The 16,400-nt window shown below is 37.2% G+C and overlaps 1 protein-coding gene across 25 annotated transcripts in view; it reads right to left on the reverse strand.

Moving 5' to 3' along the window:
* Positions 1-7,510: 7,510 nt before the first annotated feature.
* MADD (MAP kinase activating death domain) overlaps positions 7,511-16,400 on the reverse strand; it is a 67,711-nt gene continuing 58,821 nt past the window's right edge. For 14 of the 25 annotated variants that reach the window (XM_088166859.1, XM_088166858.1, XM_088166867.1 and 11 more), the window contains 3 exons: positions 15,307-15,376; positions 10,382-10,428; positions 7,511-8,968 (listed from right to left, as the gene is read on the reverse strand). In XM_088166859.1, the coding sequence (XP_088022985.1) occupies positions 8,861-8,968; positions 10,382-10,428; positions 15,307-15,376 (225 nt within the window). In that variant the 3' untranslated portion in view covers positions 7,511-8,860. The remainder of the gene's footprint in view (positions 8,969-10,381; positions 10,429-15,306; positions 15,377-16,400) is intronic. The other 11 variants (XM_088166880.1, XM_088166879.1, XM_088166877.1 and 8 more) reach the window with 2 other exon arrangements.

Consider the following 16,400-nt stretch of genomic DNA (forward strand, 5'->3'; position numbering starts at 1 on the left):
AACCTTCATCCCAAACTGATCCCATATACACAGACAAGCTTCTCCAAAACCTACCTGGTTAAGAAAAACAATCTCCCAATTTTTCCCCTGTCACACCTGAGAGACTACTTAATGAAAGATAGTTTACACTATCATTTCCTGGGTGAGATCTCCTCTAATGTAAAATCAGATATCTTTACCTCTAAATGTCTTGGAAAATATTCCTACCTTGTAGTTGTTTAGTACTGTTAGAAGTGTGCAAGGTAAATTCAAGAGTAAAAGAAAAAAATTAACATAGATCACAAAGTTTAAAAATTCCTGCCTAGCAGCATTCTCTTTCAGCACACTAAGTGCCTTTCACAGCTGGCAGCAGTTACTTTCAAAACCAGCAGTCCCACTGAAGTCCTTCCAGTCGTTTTCCCCACCAAGACAAAAACATCTGTTATTGCTCTAGTAAAAAGACCAGTCCATGTGAAAAGTATATGTAACTTAGACAGGCTGATTATATCTATCCAGTTGGATGTGAACCTGACTCTAAGTTTTGATGCTTCCACAATTTCGATTTAAATCCTATCAATTCAGGCTGCTGGCTGCCTGTTCAGTGTACATGCCTTCCCTTGAGACTATGAACTACACACCTGATGCAGATACTTGGATGCTTTGAATTAACGTATGTAAGACTCATTTGAAGCACAGGGGTGTTGCAGAGCATTACTAAAGCCCAGTGCTTCACTTCAGGTAAAAAATATAAACTCTAAAAGATTATGACAAGAAAAAGCACTTCCAGTACTCCTACTACCCCAGCTCTCTCCATTACCTGCCAAACAAACTCTGTGCTGACACTTTAGCTTAGGACAGCAACATTTCACACTACAGCATGAATTATTTTGTTTCATTCGTGTTTTCAGCACTGTTGTGTAAATACTCTAAGCAAACAATATTTACTAACTCCTGACAACGGGAAGCTTCATGTAATACTCTTCATAAAAAAGCCACCAGCTGGAATTAAACTGTCAAAAGCAAACAAACCTTAAATGAGCACCTTGTTTCCTTGAGATTGCTTTAGTCCTCAAATCCTGACCATTATTCTGTGAGCAAATAATAATAGCAAAATGAGTTAATGGTTGACCATTACTTCTTAAAATAACAAAGAAAAGGGTCAAAGGGCTCCCGTGCTGCAGCACCAGCTCCCCCCTTCAATGCCAGACACTTCCCCACCCACTCGTCAGCTCTTGCTCTGAGAGATTATTGCTCAGGGCTGCAAGGCCTGAAGAAAATCTCCTCAAATTGTGCTGTGAGCAGAGTGGATTAAGGTAAAGCTGCCGAGTTTCCTCCTTTTCCTCTTCAGTGGGCTTATACAGAAGCTGTCAAAGGCTGTGTGGAGTTAATGGATGGTCCCCCATGGAGATAATGATTTTTTCCTATTAGCAAATAATAAGTGGATCAGTTGAAGCTAAAGAAGGAAATTATAGTTATGTCCACACACAATTCATGACAGTGACTGTTTGGCAGAGCTTCTCAGGCTGCAGCCTGTTCTGTATTCTGCTATCATAGATCCATGACTATTATTTAAAACTACCAGGCTTATCTGTGGTAACAGCTGCAGAAGAAAAGTGACTGTTGTTTTTTGTATCTGACAGTGCACTAGCAGCTAGGCACACAGAAATATTCTAAAATGAAGGAGTCCTAAATTTTCACACATTCACGTATTTGCTAATAAACCATTGCTTGGATGATCATTCTACTGTTAGGCAGAAATCAGTGTAAAATAGAGATAACTACTTGCATTCAGTATCATGTTTGGAAAAATCTCACTTTCCTTAGTTGCTTCTAAATTCTAAGCCTTGTCTTGATAGATTGTTTCAATTTATGATCACTTCAGCCAACACATGACCTGATTTTAGCACAAGCTGATGATTTAGATGATGACCTAATGATCTAGATGACCTTCAAAGGTCCCTTTCAATTCACACTGTTCTACTATTCTGTTATTCTTAAGCAGCTTTGCTTGTACGTGATACACTGCTGTAAAATGCAAATTAAATTGATTGAGTTCAAATTATCCCAGCAGAATGTTTATGAAAAGTCCCTCACCTGTTTTGACATCATCTTCCTCTTCCTCTCTGTAAGAGGGAACCAACTTTTTCAGATTTTTCTAGGCTTACTGTATAAAATCATATATAAAAATTCAGTTCTACTTGTTGAAAATTACAGTGAGAGATCAAGAGGTTCCTATATATTATTTTAACAAATTTTTCAATGAAGGACATGCCAGGCATTTAAAGATAGACTCAGTACATGTCACCTGCAGGTTTCATTCCTTATGAGAAAGGATTATTGTTCTAGCTATTTCAAGAGAGATCTACAATTGAGTAGCATGAATCAAAGCACAAGAAAACATTATTTGGTAGAACTTTTTCCCTTAATTGAATCATACAATGGCCATTCAAAGGATAGCAGCAAGAGAAAAAACCTTTCTGGAAGTCAGAAAAATCATTTATGTTGCTTTGATCACAGAGTTCCTTTGAAACAAAATCTTTGTATGTATTTAGGAGAGAAGTTTGTCACTAACATGTCTCAGAGCAGGTTTAGAGCTACAAGCTGTTCCTGTCTCCTTACAAATGAATTTTATAAGAACAGTCTGCTGATATTAAAAATAGCCCCACTGATACATTTCAAGTGCTTCCCAAGAAGAGAACTCTATTTTAGGGAAACAAAAGCTGTCATAGAGATATCCTTTACTTGTCATTGGGCAAGGTCCCCACAGCAGTCTGCACAAGCAACACATCCTAAACAGCATGAACTGGTGAAAGTTTAAAAGAAACAGATAAGAACAGCCTCACTTATTACATCCAGATATGGAAAAAATAGTCAAGCATCTGCTTTCTGTGCCAGACAGAAACATTGACAATAGCCAGCCTTGAAAGCACAGATAAATGTCAGAGTCATGAACACATTTCAGTCAATAATTGTGTATTAGGACAGCTGTACCAAAGACAAATAAGGTAAAACCTAAAAAACATCAGTGGATATTGCAAATGTAAAACAAAAATAAGTGTTGTGTGCTCTCTTTTTCTTCCTAACCATGGATAATAGTCTAAACGTGATTTTGTGTTCTATACAACGTATTTAGCAAATATAAACAATATCATACACAATTTCCATTGTGTTGCTTGGAAGTATAAATTGTGGGACCCAAATACATGAACTCAAATTATGGATTAATACAATTTAACCTTCAAAAAGGTTGCATTCCCTTGGTATCTCTCATAATGCCAATAAAAGCCCCAGAAATCCAGATATATTCCAGGAAATTATGATCACAAAAGGACTAAGTATCAATGTAACTCTCAAATACACTTTTGTTATTTACTTACAGTTTTCATACACCCAGGAAAAAAAATGCCAAAAAATCCAAGCTTCTCTTCTGCTTCGTAGGTTAGCTCATTGCATGTGATGCCTGAAAAGAAAACCCCAAGTATAGTAGGTTTTGATCATAGGAAAGTCCTCAAAAATTTCTACCTGAAACAGGGGCTTGTTCTTCCTCACTGGTAAAAAGGGGGATAACTGGACTGTGTACTTATAAAGCTTAGTATTAGTATTAGTATATATATTAGTATTAGTATTTGCTTTTTGTGATTTTTGATGATTTTTGTTTCCTACAGTACTGAAAAACGTTAACAATTTAGGAAAATGTTTTGGCTACAAATCTGGTTTAGACAAATCTATTTATTTTTAATATCAGATTTAATGGTTGAGCCATTTCTAACAAGCAGTGTAGGAAAGAGCTGCTGCTGGGAGACTGGAAACCTCTTCCCTTCCCTCTATAGCACTCTTCAGCACTTCACCAAAAATAACTTGATTTAAATGCAAGAGGAGTAAGCTTGGCATAAGGCTGAGAATGAAAGAAGATGACAGAGCACTTGGTAAGAACAGGAGAGAGGGATGAGAGCCTATGACAGGAAGCTGGAAAGGGGCAGGGACTGGTTGAGCAGGTGACTGGGATAAGTCAGAAGTGCCTGGGCAAGGAGGTTGGGAGATGATGGTGGCCACAGAGGCAAGAATGTAAGAAAAGGCTACAAAGGGAAACAGATGGAGATGATCTGATGGGAAATTGAGAGGCAGAGCTAAGCCTGACTGGCTGAAGAGAGTGCAGGTCAAGGATGTGTGAGGACACAGTAAGGAATTCAAGCAGGGAGACATAAAAAGAGTTCTTTGATTCCCAGAGCACTATGGATAGACCTGTAGTCACTGCAGTTAACAAGAGAAACTGAAAAGGCAAAAATAAGTGGAAAGAATGAGAATGCAGTACTAGAATTTTCACATACTTGAAGGAAGCAACTATTTACAGTTTTACTGGTGTTTTTCCTGACACCATTTGTTCCTTTTTATATAGACCTATTTTGGGAGATGGGGATTTCTATTTCTATGTAGGTTCCTAAACCACGTTTATCACTATAGTAACTGTTGCAAATAGAAGCAGGACTGTTTGCCCTTGGCTGACATACATATGCTTTTTGTTGGACTGATGCTTTAATACAAAATCAATCAGTGCTAGAACTACTATGCTGCAGAAGTTTTCAAAACATTGTACACCTGTAAACAGAAAGTTCACTTAAGATTTTACTAACCTTGGTTATCAACGAGATCATCTTTATCCTATCTGAGTACAGTACCTGCCTGAAAGAGGTGTTGTCTAAGCCTGTCGTGTACTCAGCTGCACTCAAATCTCCCTTGTCACCAACATCAAGCTGTCAAACCTTCAGACACAGGGCTGGAAAGAGGGGTCACATACCTACTGTTATTTAAAGCTTCATCGCATTTCTACTGTTTTAGCGAAATGGCCACACTGGGAATGGCCACAGAATCTCGAAGCTGTTGCTCACACTGAACACCTTCCAAGGTGTCACAGGGTAGGGGTTTTTGTGAAGCCTTTACCAGCAGCACAGGCAAAGTCACCATCAGCTGCCTGAGAGTGTCCTGCCCTTGTGACTCTGGCTGAATTGTGACTTCTGGAACAGCAAGAAGCTCTTTGGCACTGCCTTTTGTATGACAAGGTCCTTTCCACAAAGCTGCTGCTTCCTGGTCCCAATTCCCACTTCTTGTGGAGCTCTGAGATGTTTTGTTTCAACAACACCTGGCTTATCTAAGAGCAGAGATCCTGAGTTTGTAAATATCACTCAGAGTTAAGCAGAAACCATTTTTTTCCCAGAAGGAAGATCTTGCCTCAGAGGCAACATCATCTGACTTTCATCCCTTTGGCAATCAAGGTGAACTGGGATGTAAATATTGCTCTTTGTGAGAAGCTTAGCTTCTATTTTCTGCCTAGTTCTGCATTCAGTGATAACAGGAGCCCATGCCTGACACTGGGGCAAGCAGCTGATTTGTTACCATTGCAGGCAACTGTGTCATGATTAGAAACACGCTGTGAGCCAAAAGCCCTCTTCTGGCATAAGCAGCATCATTCTAGAAATATTTTCGATATTTTTGCAACATAAAGGTTCTAAGGCTTGCAATCATAGCAAATTTTCCCATCCACTTTGATTACTAACCTAGAACTTTAGCTGGCATTGCAATTCTTAATGCCTTATATTTACTAGCAATTTAGCTTTTTAATACCCAGTGAATATTTCATCTTACTCTGCTATCCTGAAAGTGTTAAAGTAGGATGGTAGGGATTATCCAAAGTTAGGAATCAAGGTGTAGGGAATTTTTACAACAGGTTTCTTAAAGTAATGTGCTCTTTCCTTCTACAGACCTTCAAAATGCACTTTCCAAATATATCTTTAACAAATTACACTTAATAAGTATCAGTGTCACGACACTCACTGATGCTTAAATTTTTAACCTTTAAAAATGTGGACCCACTTGTATTAGAAGTGGACACTGCATTCACAAATAAAGAGCACTTTTGGAACATTAAAATGAAGATATGATAACCAGAGTACAGATAAATTAGTAACTTAGGTTCCACTTTGAAAACTGCCAGGAACACTACTCACAAATTCCAGTGTTTGCAGAGAACTCTTAATAATTGTCACTTTGAAAACCAACTTCCACAAACAAGAAATTGCAGCAGATAAAGAAAACTGTTCAGCCATAAGGAAGTTTTAAGGCAAGTTTATATTTTTCTGTCACATTTGTGTAAGTGCCTTGGAAATAACACAAGCATTAAAATAAAAAGGTTGCAATTTTGAAACTCTTAAAAACTAAGACACAGGCTCCTCCTAGTGGTAAAAACGTAGGAATTATTCTTTTTGTGTGGAGAAATTTCTAGCATGATTTATTGGTTCTGGAAGGTTTAGAGGCCTCTAAGTTCTTACCTATTGCCAAGGAATTGTTACCTAAATATCAAACACTTGCAAATCACTGTAACTAGTTTTTTCCACCAAAATAAAGCTTATCTACCTTAGTGCTTCGGAGTGATGGAGTGGAAAGAATGGAAGACTGCATTCCAAAAGATTTACGTTTTTGTACCAATTTAAAATCCAACCTGCATTTGCACTTGGTATCCAGAGAGCAGCACTGGGATTTAGTGGTGGAAACTCTGCACAGCACATCTTTGGCTCAGATGAATATGCTACACCCCCAACATCAAGTATGTGAAAGATTTTAAATATTGCAAAAATGTCTCCATTTTGAAGCCAAGTCTCACCTAAAGAGCAGCTACCTCAGTGTCAGTGCACTTGCTGAGCTTGTTAGTGATTCATCCCAACCCCAGAACTGCAAGGACTATATTTACTCACACTTGCTCTTCAAAATAAATTCTGTCAAAAGGGACAGAGAGCCATTTTTATCATTAAGTACTTTAAAAGCCTTATTCTGCACTGACATTTCTAATCAGCCTACAGCAGACAGCAGCTTATGTAATTTTAAAAGGAGCTGTATATAGTAAACGATGTTATGCACTTAATAATCTTCCCCCTATAATTTTAAGTTGATTATGTTAATAGGCCTACTAACATAATTACAACCTAAAAATTGAAATTGTCTACTGGAGTGGGACACAGCATTGCATAAATGGAACCTCTATTGCAAACCAAAGTGCTTTCAGTTGTAACTGTATTTGAAATACAGTAGTATGCACAAAAGCACAAATGCTAAAAATTCAGATATTGCTATAAGAAAATTTATGGTCTCAGAAGACAAAAGAAAGAAAATAAATTCAAACCAGGCTCATTTCCTTATTTGCCAATTTCAGTTTTGCTTTAATGTTAGGAAAGGATGAAAGATCATTTACGTACTGCTTCTACTTGCAAGCATGCAAAAGAAATTTCCATATTTCAGATGTGTCTGTTTTCCCTATTCATGTTTTTCAAACACTTTGCTTTAAAGATAAATGACACAGATGTTGTGTTAGAAGAAAAAAAACAAAAAACAAATTATTTAAAGCTGCTTATATGGGAAGAAATGTAGATACTCTCTTTAGAGTCTTTGCCACTATTTCATGTATGTGTGTGGTGTATTTTAATATAATTAGATTTGTTTTAGAATAACAAATGATAGAAAAACACAGGAGGACGAAAACTAGTTGCTGGTTGAATGACATTTTATTTTCACATTCAGAGAGCTGTACAGTTTCTATAAATAGATGTGATACTATAATATTTACATCATCTTCAACCAAACTAGTATATTCCATTTTAAATGGTAGATACCCTGACCAAGCCAAAACAGGGTTATTTCTGGGTGCATTTAGTCAGAATTCTATGTCAAAACATACAATACATCAGTTTGTATCAGAGCAATTTTTCCTGGTATTTTACATGTAACATTATTTTCTCTAGATAGTCTCACCTTCCAGCATCCTAAGAGCTTTCCAGACAAGTACAGTACAGTTCAAGAACAAAAACAAGATGAAAAAAACATTCATATCCAGCCTATTTAAAATAAGGAATGTGATGGATAGTTTTAACTACATTTTTTTATACATAAACACAATATTTTCAAGATCCCTTCATATACAGGTACAGATTGAAAAAAAAAAATAAAAAGTAATAGTAAAAAAAATTTGGAGACAGCAAAATCCTCTGGGCTTCTGAACATGTTCTGCAGATTTCTGTACTGTGCTTCTGCCAAGTTTTACACTGCCTTATTCATTTTCTAATCCCTGTGATTAACTGCTTTAAGGAGTGCTTATTTGCATCTGTGAACTCTACTGTTGAGGGAGCTACAAATGTTACCTAAACTCCCATTTGAAAATCCACAGAACCCGTGAAGTGTTGAGGTTTTTTACACTTATACTACCGTTTCCCTCTTCACTTGAGAAGCAGACATCTCCAGAGATGGACCAATTAAATAACCAAACTCCAACTGTCACAGGATATTTTAAGAATATGACAGCAAAATTGTTCATCTCTACCAAAAGGGACTGTAGAACTATGTGACAGCATCGTCATGTTGGTAATTAAAAATGAACAACACAGAAGGAAAACAACAAAAACACAACATTGAAACAACATACAGGACCAGGCTGCTTTCACTGAGCACATACCAGAGAAATCTGAAAGCAGAAGCCTGCAGTTGTAAAGTGATCAAATTGTAACAAGTACCACTAGAACAAAAAACAACCAAACTCAAGCTGTTAGTCATCTCAACAAAAAAGGAATTTCAAAGGAATGTCCAGAGTAAGTCACTCACAGCTGGATGCAGATGCTCAAAACTGTCTGATTAAAAGCTCATTTAAAAACTCCATCAAGGATGAATTCAGAAGGAGACTGAACAGGGAAGGCTTAGGTTTTTCTATGGGGAAAGACTTGCAGGGTCATACATAAATAATCGAGTTCTCATAAAAGACAGAAAATGAGCTCCAGTAATTGCAGTAAAACTGGGAGTACTGCATATCAGTGTGCCAAAGGGTAGACATTTCCAAGTATCATGATCAACTGGAAACTGGTCGAGGTGGTTTGCTTTTGTTTTCTGCCTCTTTTCCACGAATTGCAGCCACATAAGAGAAGAGACACAGCACGGAGTAGCAGATCTCATGAGCCTACAAGAATTTAGAAGAAGAGATACTAAAATTTAGATTAAGCGTTTAACAAAAGCCATTGCACATTTGTATTTTCCTGCATGTCTTCCTTCATGGGACAACTACTCTGGCTACAGACAAAATCAGGAAAATGTGTCCCCTACCATCTTCTAACTGGGACAGAGAGAGAAGAGCCATATAACAAGCTAAAAAATTCCTTTGGGATAAAAACATTAGCTGCTTAACAGTATGATTTAATAATTTTTAAGAACAGTATGCTAAGCTAGAAAGTTGGCCAACTGGCTTTAGAAAAATCATTCTGTGTATTTGCTTTTGGTCTGTTGCATGAAATTACAAGATGTTTTCTAGGAGGGGTTGGAAGAGCTAACTAAAGAGAGGGTTTCACATAGCACTACTCAATTTTACAATTATTTAACTGATTAACTGTGCTGTTATATAACCCAAAATCCTCTTTTACCTTGTGACTGGCAGCACAATTCAGTGAAGGTAAGACTTAACTTATACATTACTTCTAATACCAGCTGTTCTGGTGATCTTAAAAATTCTTGTCCTTTAAACTGACATTTAAAATTTTTGTAAAGATAATAAACATAACAACATGTTTTGCTGTATTACAGTACAAGCCAAAACACCTCCATAAAATACTTTTTTTCCCATTAAACTGGCTTTTCTTACCAACAGATACAGCTATTTGCTTCTTAAACTACATATATTCTAAGCATTTTGTTCTAAAACATTTCCAGATTCTTCAAATAATTTTGCTCTCTATTCTTCTGAAGGACTGAGTTTCCATGAAATCACCAAATGTGCAAACTGCATTTCAGACTTCAACTGAAATTTCAGTTCTGATGACAATCATTGGTTTCTATTTCTTCCTCATGAGTGCATCTAAGTCTGATCATGTATAAAGGTGTTAAGTATCATTATCAACTGCTGGTGTTCACAAAAAATGTTATAAAATCTGAACATTATAACAGAACTCATCTATACAGCAGGAATCAATATTTTTACTGTTCTCTCACAAGTCATTGCTCATGAGGAGATGGGAATTTTTTGTGAACTCTTATAATAATAATTTTATTCTTAGGAAGAAGTCTCCCTTTCCATTGGTTCCATGAAGTAAGGATTGTGTTCTGCACTGTCTTAAAATTAACAGTTCCACCAGTTCTTATTGTGCTAAAGTTCAATGCCAAATTGAACTTAAAAAAAGGAGACAGTGCTTTCTGCACTACAGCTGAGTTCTTCTAGCACTCAGAGATCCAACAATCACTGAGTTTTGCTGTTTCCCCCTAATGAAAACATCATAAAGAGCAGCGGGTGTTTCACTGTAAATCCTGCAGCCTCAATGTCTCCACATGAAAATGTAAAGTCACATCCTCTAGACAACCACCAGAGGCACCAGAGTGGACTCACCATTGGCGTCTTGTACTTGTGGCTCACCACTTCTTTAGTTTCAGGAACTAAAACCGGACGGGCAAGAGACAAAACAAAAAGTTCAAAAAACGAGAGGCAAACGGGAAAGAAATAGCACAACGTTCCCATGGGAAAGGGAAGGGATGCAGACAGACAGCAGGTGCAGGTACAGGGCACTTCACTATCCCTTACTTCTGCATACTTCTTTTCATTTACATTATATATGTCCTTGGAAGACACTGGTAATGTCATAATAAATTACTCGAGCTGGCAAAAAATTTCTCTGTTTCTGTTTGGCACAGCAGATATTTGATGGTTCTTAAGAGACTCTGGCTTTTCTCAGATTACTTATTCCTGCTAGACAGTAAAAATAATGAAAAAATATGCTTAATGACAAAATATGCCTAATGCCTACTACAATAAAACATAACCCAAAAATTCCATAGGAATTTGTCACTATACAAGTCCTGATGATTTTACCCTTGAGATGTTTGAATCCTTCTCTGCTGAGTAACAGATCTCAAAAGAACTGTTGGACACTGTATAGTAAACTAGTGAAATCCAGGGGGGGGGGAAGGAGCTGAGGGAGAATTTTTTCTTAACTAGAAGACTGTTTCTCAGCTCTATTTTAAGTTTCTCAAGATATTCTTTCTCCTGTATAGGATGTGTGTGATGGTATTTACTTGACATACTCACTGAAAACATACATAGTTTTTGAATGAGTTGCCTTAAAATAAAATGCTGAGTTCAGTGACACACAGTCCTAAAATATCAGGCTGGTTGGTTTATAGAAATCTTTATATAAAAAGTGGAATAGGGCACTGATGAAAAAAATCTATTATCCATAAAATCTGACCCTGTTCCGTTGCATTGCCTCAAACTGATAGAAAACTGGCATAATATAGCTAAAGGAAATTTGTCTTTTGTTCTCATTTTGGAATGCATAAAAAAGCAACCTATAACCACCCTGTTCTTGTGCAGTGCATCTGAGCTGTGCCTTTGGCCCACACTTGGTCTGCAAATGTTGTGAACAGATACCATGGGAAATCACCAGAAGAGAACAAACACCACACTAGAACATACAACTGGCAAATTTAAAATGTCTGTATCAGGGGAATACCACGACCAACTCTGAGTACTTCCCTTCCAGAATAGCTGGAATTTGCCATGAAATTTCTGTGTCACAACAAAAGAACTTAGAAGAAGCAGTACAGAAATTATGCAAAACCAAATCATTCCAGGTTCATAGAAGAAGGATAAATGTTTTATTACACATAGTACTAGTGACAAGAAAAAAAAAAAACAGAGGCAGATGAGTTCAGTATGAAGAACCAGGAGAAGTCCACAACAAAACCTATCCATGCAGATGTCATCTCTTCAACTATGATATGACACAGCTAAACGCTGGAGAGGGAGACGGATCACACTCTAAGGGGCCAAGAGAAGGCAGTGCAGACTGGGTTTGAGAAAGTTCTCAAAATATAAACCAGTACCTACTAATTCCCCTATGTCATGGTATTGTCATTCTTGAAAATAATCTATTGAAAAGCACAGAATATGATGGTAAAAAGTAATATTTTTGTTTTATTTTTCAACTCTCACTCTCCTTGGAGCTGGCAGGTGCATGAAGGGCTGAGAAACAGGGGAAGTGCACACCCAGGCTGCACTGCCCCAGTGATATCAGAGACTAAAGCTGGGGAGAGAAGGAGGTGCACATCCAAGCTACCTTACCCGTTGGCACCAGATGTTCCAAATTAACTCCATGTCACCAGGGGATAAAGGTGGGAGTGAGGCTGGTGCACAGCCAAATAGGGTAGGACTTTTACAGCTGTGTAAGTCTCACTGCCCACTGGATAACATACAACTGTTCATATACTCTTCAAAAAGCAGGAAGGGAAAGCTGTAAGGACCTTGTGCCACGAGGGAAGGAGAGAAGGGAAGCTGTAAAGTCCTGTATCATAACTGAGAATAGGAAGAGAGGCAACAGGAGAGGAGCTAGGCAAGGTACTGTCTCTCCACTTCACAATAAGTTGCCTTGTCTTTAAGTAAAGAACTCCTTCACAGTCCTTCCAATGCAGAAAATTCTCCTGAGAGGACTGAGTTAGGAAGATTAAGAAGAGTGGGTTTGCATTTACAAACACAGAAGTCAAAGCACTACCACTGCAGAATACAAAGAAAAAAAGGAAGAAAGGAAAAAAGGAACTGCCCTCCCACAAAAGAAAGAAAAGACCCCCCCCCACCACAATAAGAAAAAACCCAAAGAAAAGACCCAAGCTTTCAAAGATTCAAGCCTCAAGTGAGAGATTAGCACTTTTCTTCTAACATTAGAAGTTATTCCTGATTCTCTTGAACTGAGTGGATGAAGGGAGTAAATTAAGCACCATCCTGCAGCCTTTGGTCCTGTAAATGAAAATATGGTGCTACCACAGAATGAGTTTAGGGGAGATCACTTTACCTGCTGGAGAATGAAGGTTTTCATAGCAGCGGCGGTGAAGGGGCCACAAGAAAGTAAAGCACAAGTACACAGCAGTAACTCAAATTCCAGAGGGAAAGCCTTACATTTCCTCACTTACTTAAGTTTACACTTTCATTTGTGGGACACAATTCCTGAACTGCTTGTACCCTGCTCTGAAACCACAAGTCCAACTGTGATCAATGCTGTCATCTAAATCCAGCATTAACACAAACAGACATTTAATTTCCTCCTGTGCTAATTTGGAGCACTCATGCTTGGTAAAATCAAAATCTTGCATTGAAGTACTTCCCTTCAGACTGGAGTATGCACACTTACCAGCCTCTACCTTTCTCAGAGCATCTACTACTTCAATATGCTCCTACTGTAATAAATCTGATGGCAAGGTTTACAACGTTTGACACTAAATAACTTCATTCTTAAAAAGTCCAAGCAAGTTTTTGCTGAATGCTTTTAGTCTACTCTTACCAAACAGGTTCATTTATCTTGAACAGGACAGATTGTCATATCCTCTCACCTTTACAACAATTCAGATAACAGCTCTGAAGTACACTCTAATCTTGGCATAAGAATGAAAATTTAGCTCCTCTGCAACATCCTCTCTTTGGTTTTTTTTTTTTCTCAGTATTAGCTGGATGGGCAAGTTGTCAATCTTATTTGATACATATAAATTGGTTCTTGTCTTTGACCTCAGTTTTGTGAGAGGCTATTTTTAACTCAAATGGTTTAATTTTTCAGTTTTTGCTTGTAGGTTTCAACTCTGTTTATTTTTAATTGCTTATTTAAATTACCCTTTTATGAGTTCCATATGACAATTCTAGCTCTTGAAATAGGCCCTTCATTACAAAATCTTTTGTAAAAAAATAAGAAGTTCTTTTTCTTACATTTATCAGACATTATTTAGGGGCGAAATGCTCTGTTACAGAGTCGCCAATGTAGATTAACTAGAAATAACCAGGTCAAACACTGTCTTTCTTCTTGTCCAATATAAATAAACTATTAAAAGAATTACTTTGCATAAAACCTCAAAAAATGATCCAAAATTAATTTCTGATCCAAATAATTTCTTTTAAGTAAAGATTTCAGAAGCTGGAGTCATTCTTTAAGCTAATTTTATGGCTTCTGAATTACTTCTCTTTGTAAAATCCATCAATAATCTTTTACTGACTTAAGAAATTTCTGTAAGTAATAAAATGAATCGTGTCCATCAGGGTAAAAACATGATATCAAAGGAACAGAAATTGAACAGAACTTATGAATATTTAAGCTATTAGAAAATATTTGTGGTTTAAATATATAGATCTGATCATATGAACCATGAACAACATTTTCAAAAAATGGAAAAAAAATGTTCACTAATTAAAATCTGAAACACCTGGGAGATTTATGGTAAACAACAAGCAAACTGCAACAGTCAGAAGGGTTTTATCACTTAGAACTTCGTGTCACCCAAAGGAGACAACACATTGTCATGGACAATGACATTAATTTCAAAAATATAATGTTAATAGTCTTCTATAATTAAAGGGAGAACCCCTCAGCCAGAACATTCTGTTCAAAGTACCAAAGAACAGTGAGAGTCTTGGTAATGGGAGCTGCTGATTCAGATTCTGATTAATGGCCAAAGTATGTATGCTGATCTACTATGGAATATTGACAATTTCAGCTTCTTTTTGTATGTTTCATACACACTCTTAAGACCTAAAGAAATGTCTCAAAGAAGGCTGGAAGAATGAACCAATTTGAGTTTCAAGAGAAGTATGTGGATCACCCTTCCAGAGAGCTGCATCTGAAGTCACTCATATTTTTCAGACCCTAGTTAAGGATATTGTGACTGACACTAACATTGAAGAGTAACCTGAAATTTTGCCCAGCCTCTGGTGTAGGCAGATATGCAATAGCAACAACTGACCAAAACAGCACAAACTCTCTGTTCTCCTTAACCTTTAGTTTTCCACTCATGCTCTAAAATAAAAATCACAGGATAAATAAAATACACCTGACAAAACAGTTTCTGCTCCATTCAACAAAAATTTAACTACACCTAGAGCAAAAAGAAAGCTTTGCAATTAACAGTAATTCTTTGCAATGAAAGCATGGTGTGTTGAGAAAGATCAGCTTTAAATCCTGCTTTAAAAATGTGGCTTCTCAGATGAAAAAGGAACACACCAAAGAAAATCCACACATAAATCCACATCTGGTTTTTGTTATTTCAGAAGACTCAGGACCTTTTTTCTGTCTAATAATAAAAAGTGCCAAGTTCACAAATCTCAATATGATAAAAATCAATGTGCAGATTTTTATGTCAAGTCACCCATCTCTCAGGCAACTCTTATATGCAATCTACACTCTCTCCCATCTCTGAAATTGCAGTGCAACTCTGAATCTGAAGACTGGAAATTTGAGTTACTGCCATGTGAGTACAGACCTAATATCAAAATAATGTAATTACCAAATTCCTCCAGGACAAAGACTCCTCGCACAGTATTGCACTTTTTAATGTGATTCAGCTCTATGAAAACCTACAAAAACAGGAGGAAAAGTAGCATAAAATTAGTTGGGTTTGGAGGTTTTTTTTAAATCAAAAATCAAAATTAAACAAAAACATCATCACAACAGATACAACCTGAAGTTTTATAGCATACACTACCAGTTCATTTACAGTTTAATATATAAATAAAGGGTGAAATAAATATTCAGAAGACAAACTTGCCACAATGCTAGAAATCAACAAAAAACTTAAAAGTGCTAAGAAGCGAAGACAGCAGAAGATGAAATACCTTCCGCTCCTTGCAGGAGGAGAAAGCATGGAAGAGAAACGAAGGAGTTAGTAACTCTGACATATCCAACATTGCTACCCCTTCAGGCACTCAAATGAGTTATTGCAAAAAGAATACCAACACACCTGAAATACACCAAAAGAGGGGGACGAGAATAAAGCTGGCTCCCAAATTTGGCACTGTTTGTAGCCTCTGATCCATCCCAGGTAGTTTCTGCCCCTCCATGCATCCTCCTCCAGCACAGAGGGCAGGTAAGGGGCACTATACTTCCCACCCTGATACTGATCCTCCTAACCTACCACATAGACATTGAATCCAATGAGGAACCACCAACCTTTCTTCTCTCTGACAGTTCTGCCATGTAAGATTTTACTAGAGTTTATGACAAATAATCTTCAGAGTTACTCTTAGAACCATCTCCTTTTAACAGTCAGTACCAGTTTTCTGCTTTAAGCAGGATGGGGGAGTTTGGATCCTTCTCTATGGTTTACTCACTTGACATATGGCTCTGCCAGTTGAGCAAGTCATTTGGAAAACAAACCTGCCTTAAAGTCATGTTTTACATACATGAATCCCAAAAGACAAAAGCAGTTGAACTACTTGACGAGGTTTTCCAGTCCAGAATGTAGATGCCAAGATTGCATGAATAAACAAGTTCTCTTTGCATAATGAGTTTAACATCCAATCTAGCTGAAGATACAAAACAGCCCCTTCTTATGTGCACAACTCCAGAAGGGTCAAAGTCAGTAGACAGACTTAAGAAGCT

This window comes from Sturnus vulgaris, chromosome 6 (assembly GCF_052056855.1).
Source record: "Sturnus vulgaris isolate bStuVul1 chromosome 6, bStuVul1.hap1, whole genome shotgun sequence".
NCBI lineage: Eukaryota > Metazoa > Chordata > Aves > Passeriformes > Sturnidae > Sturnus > Sturnus vulgaris.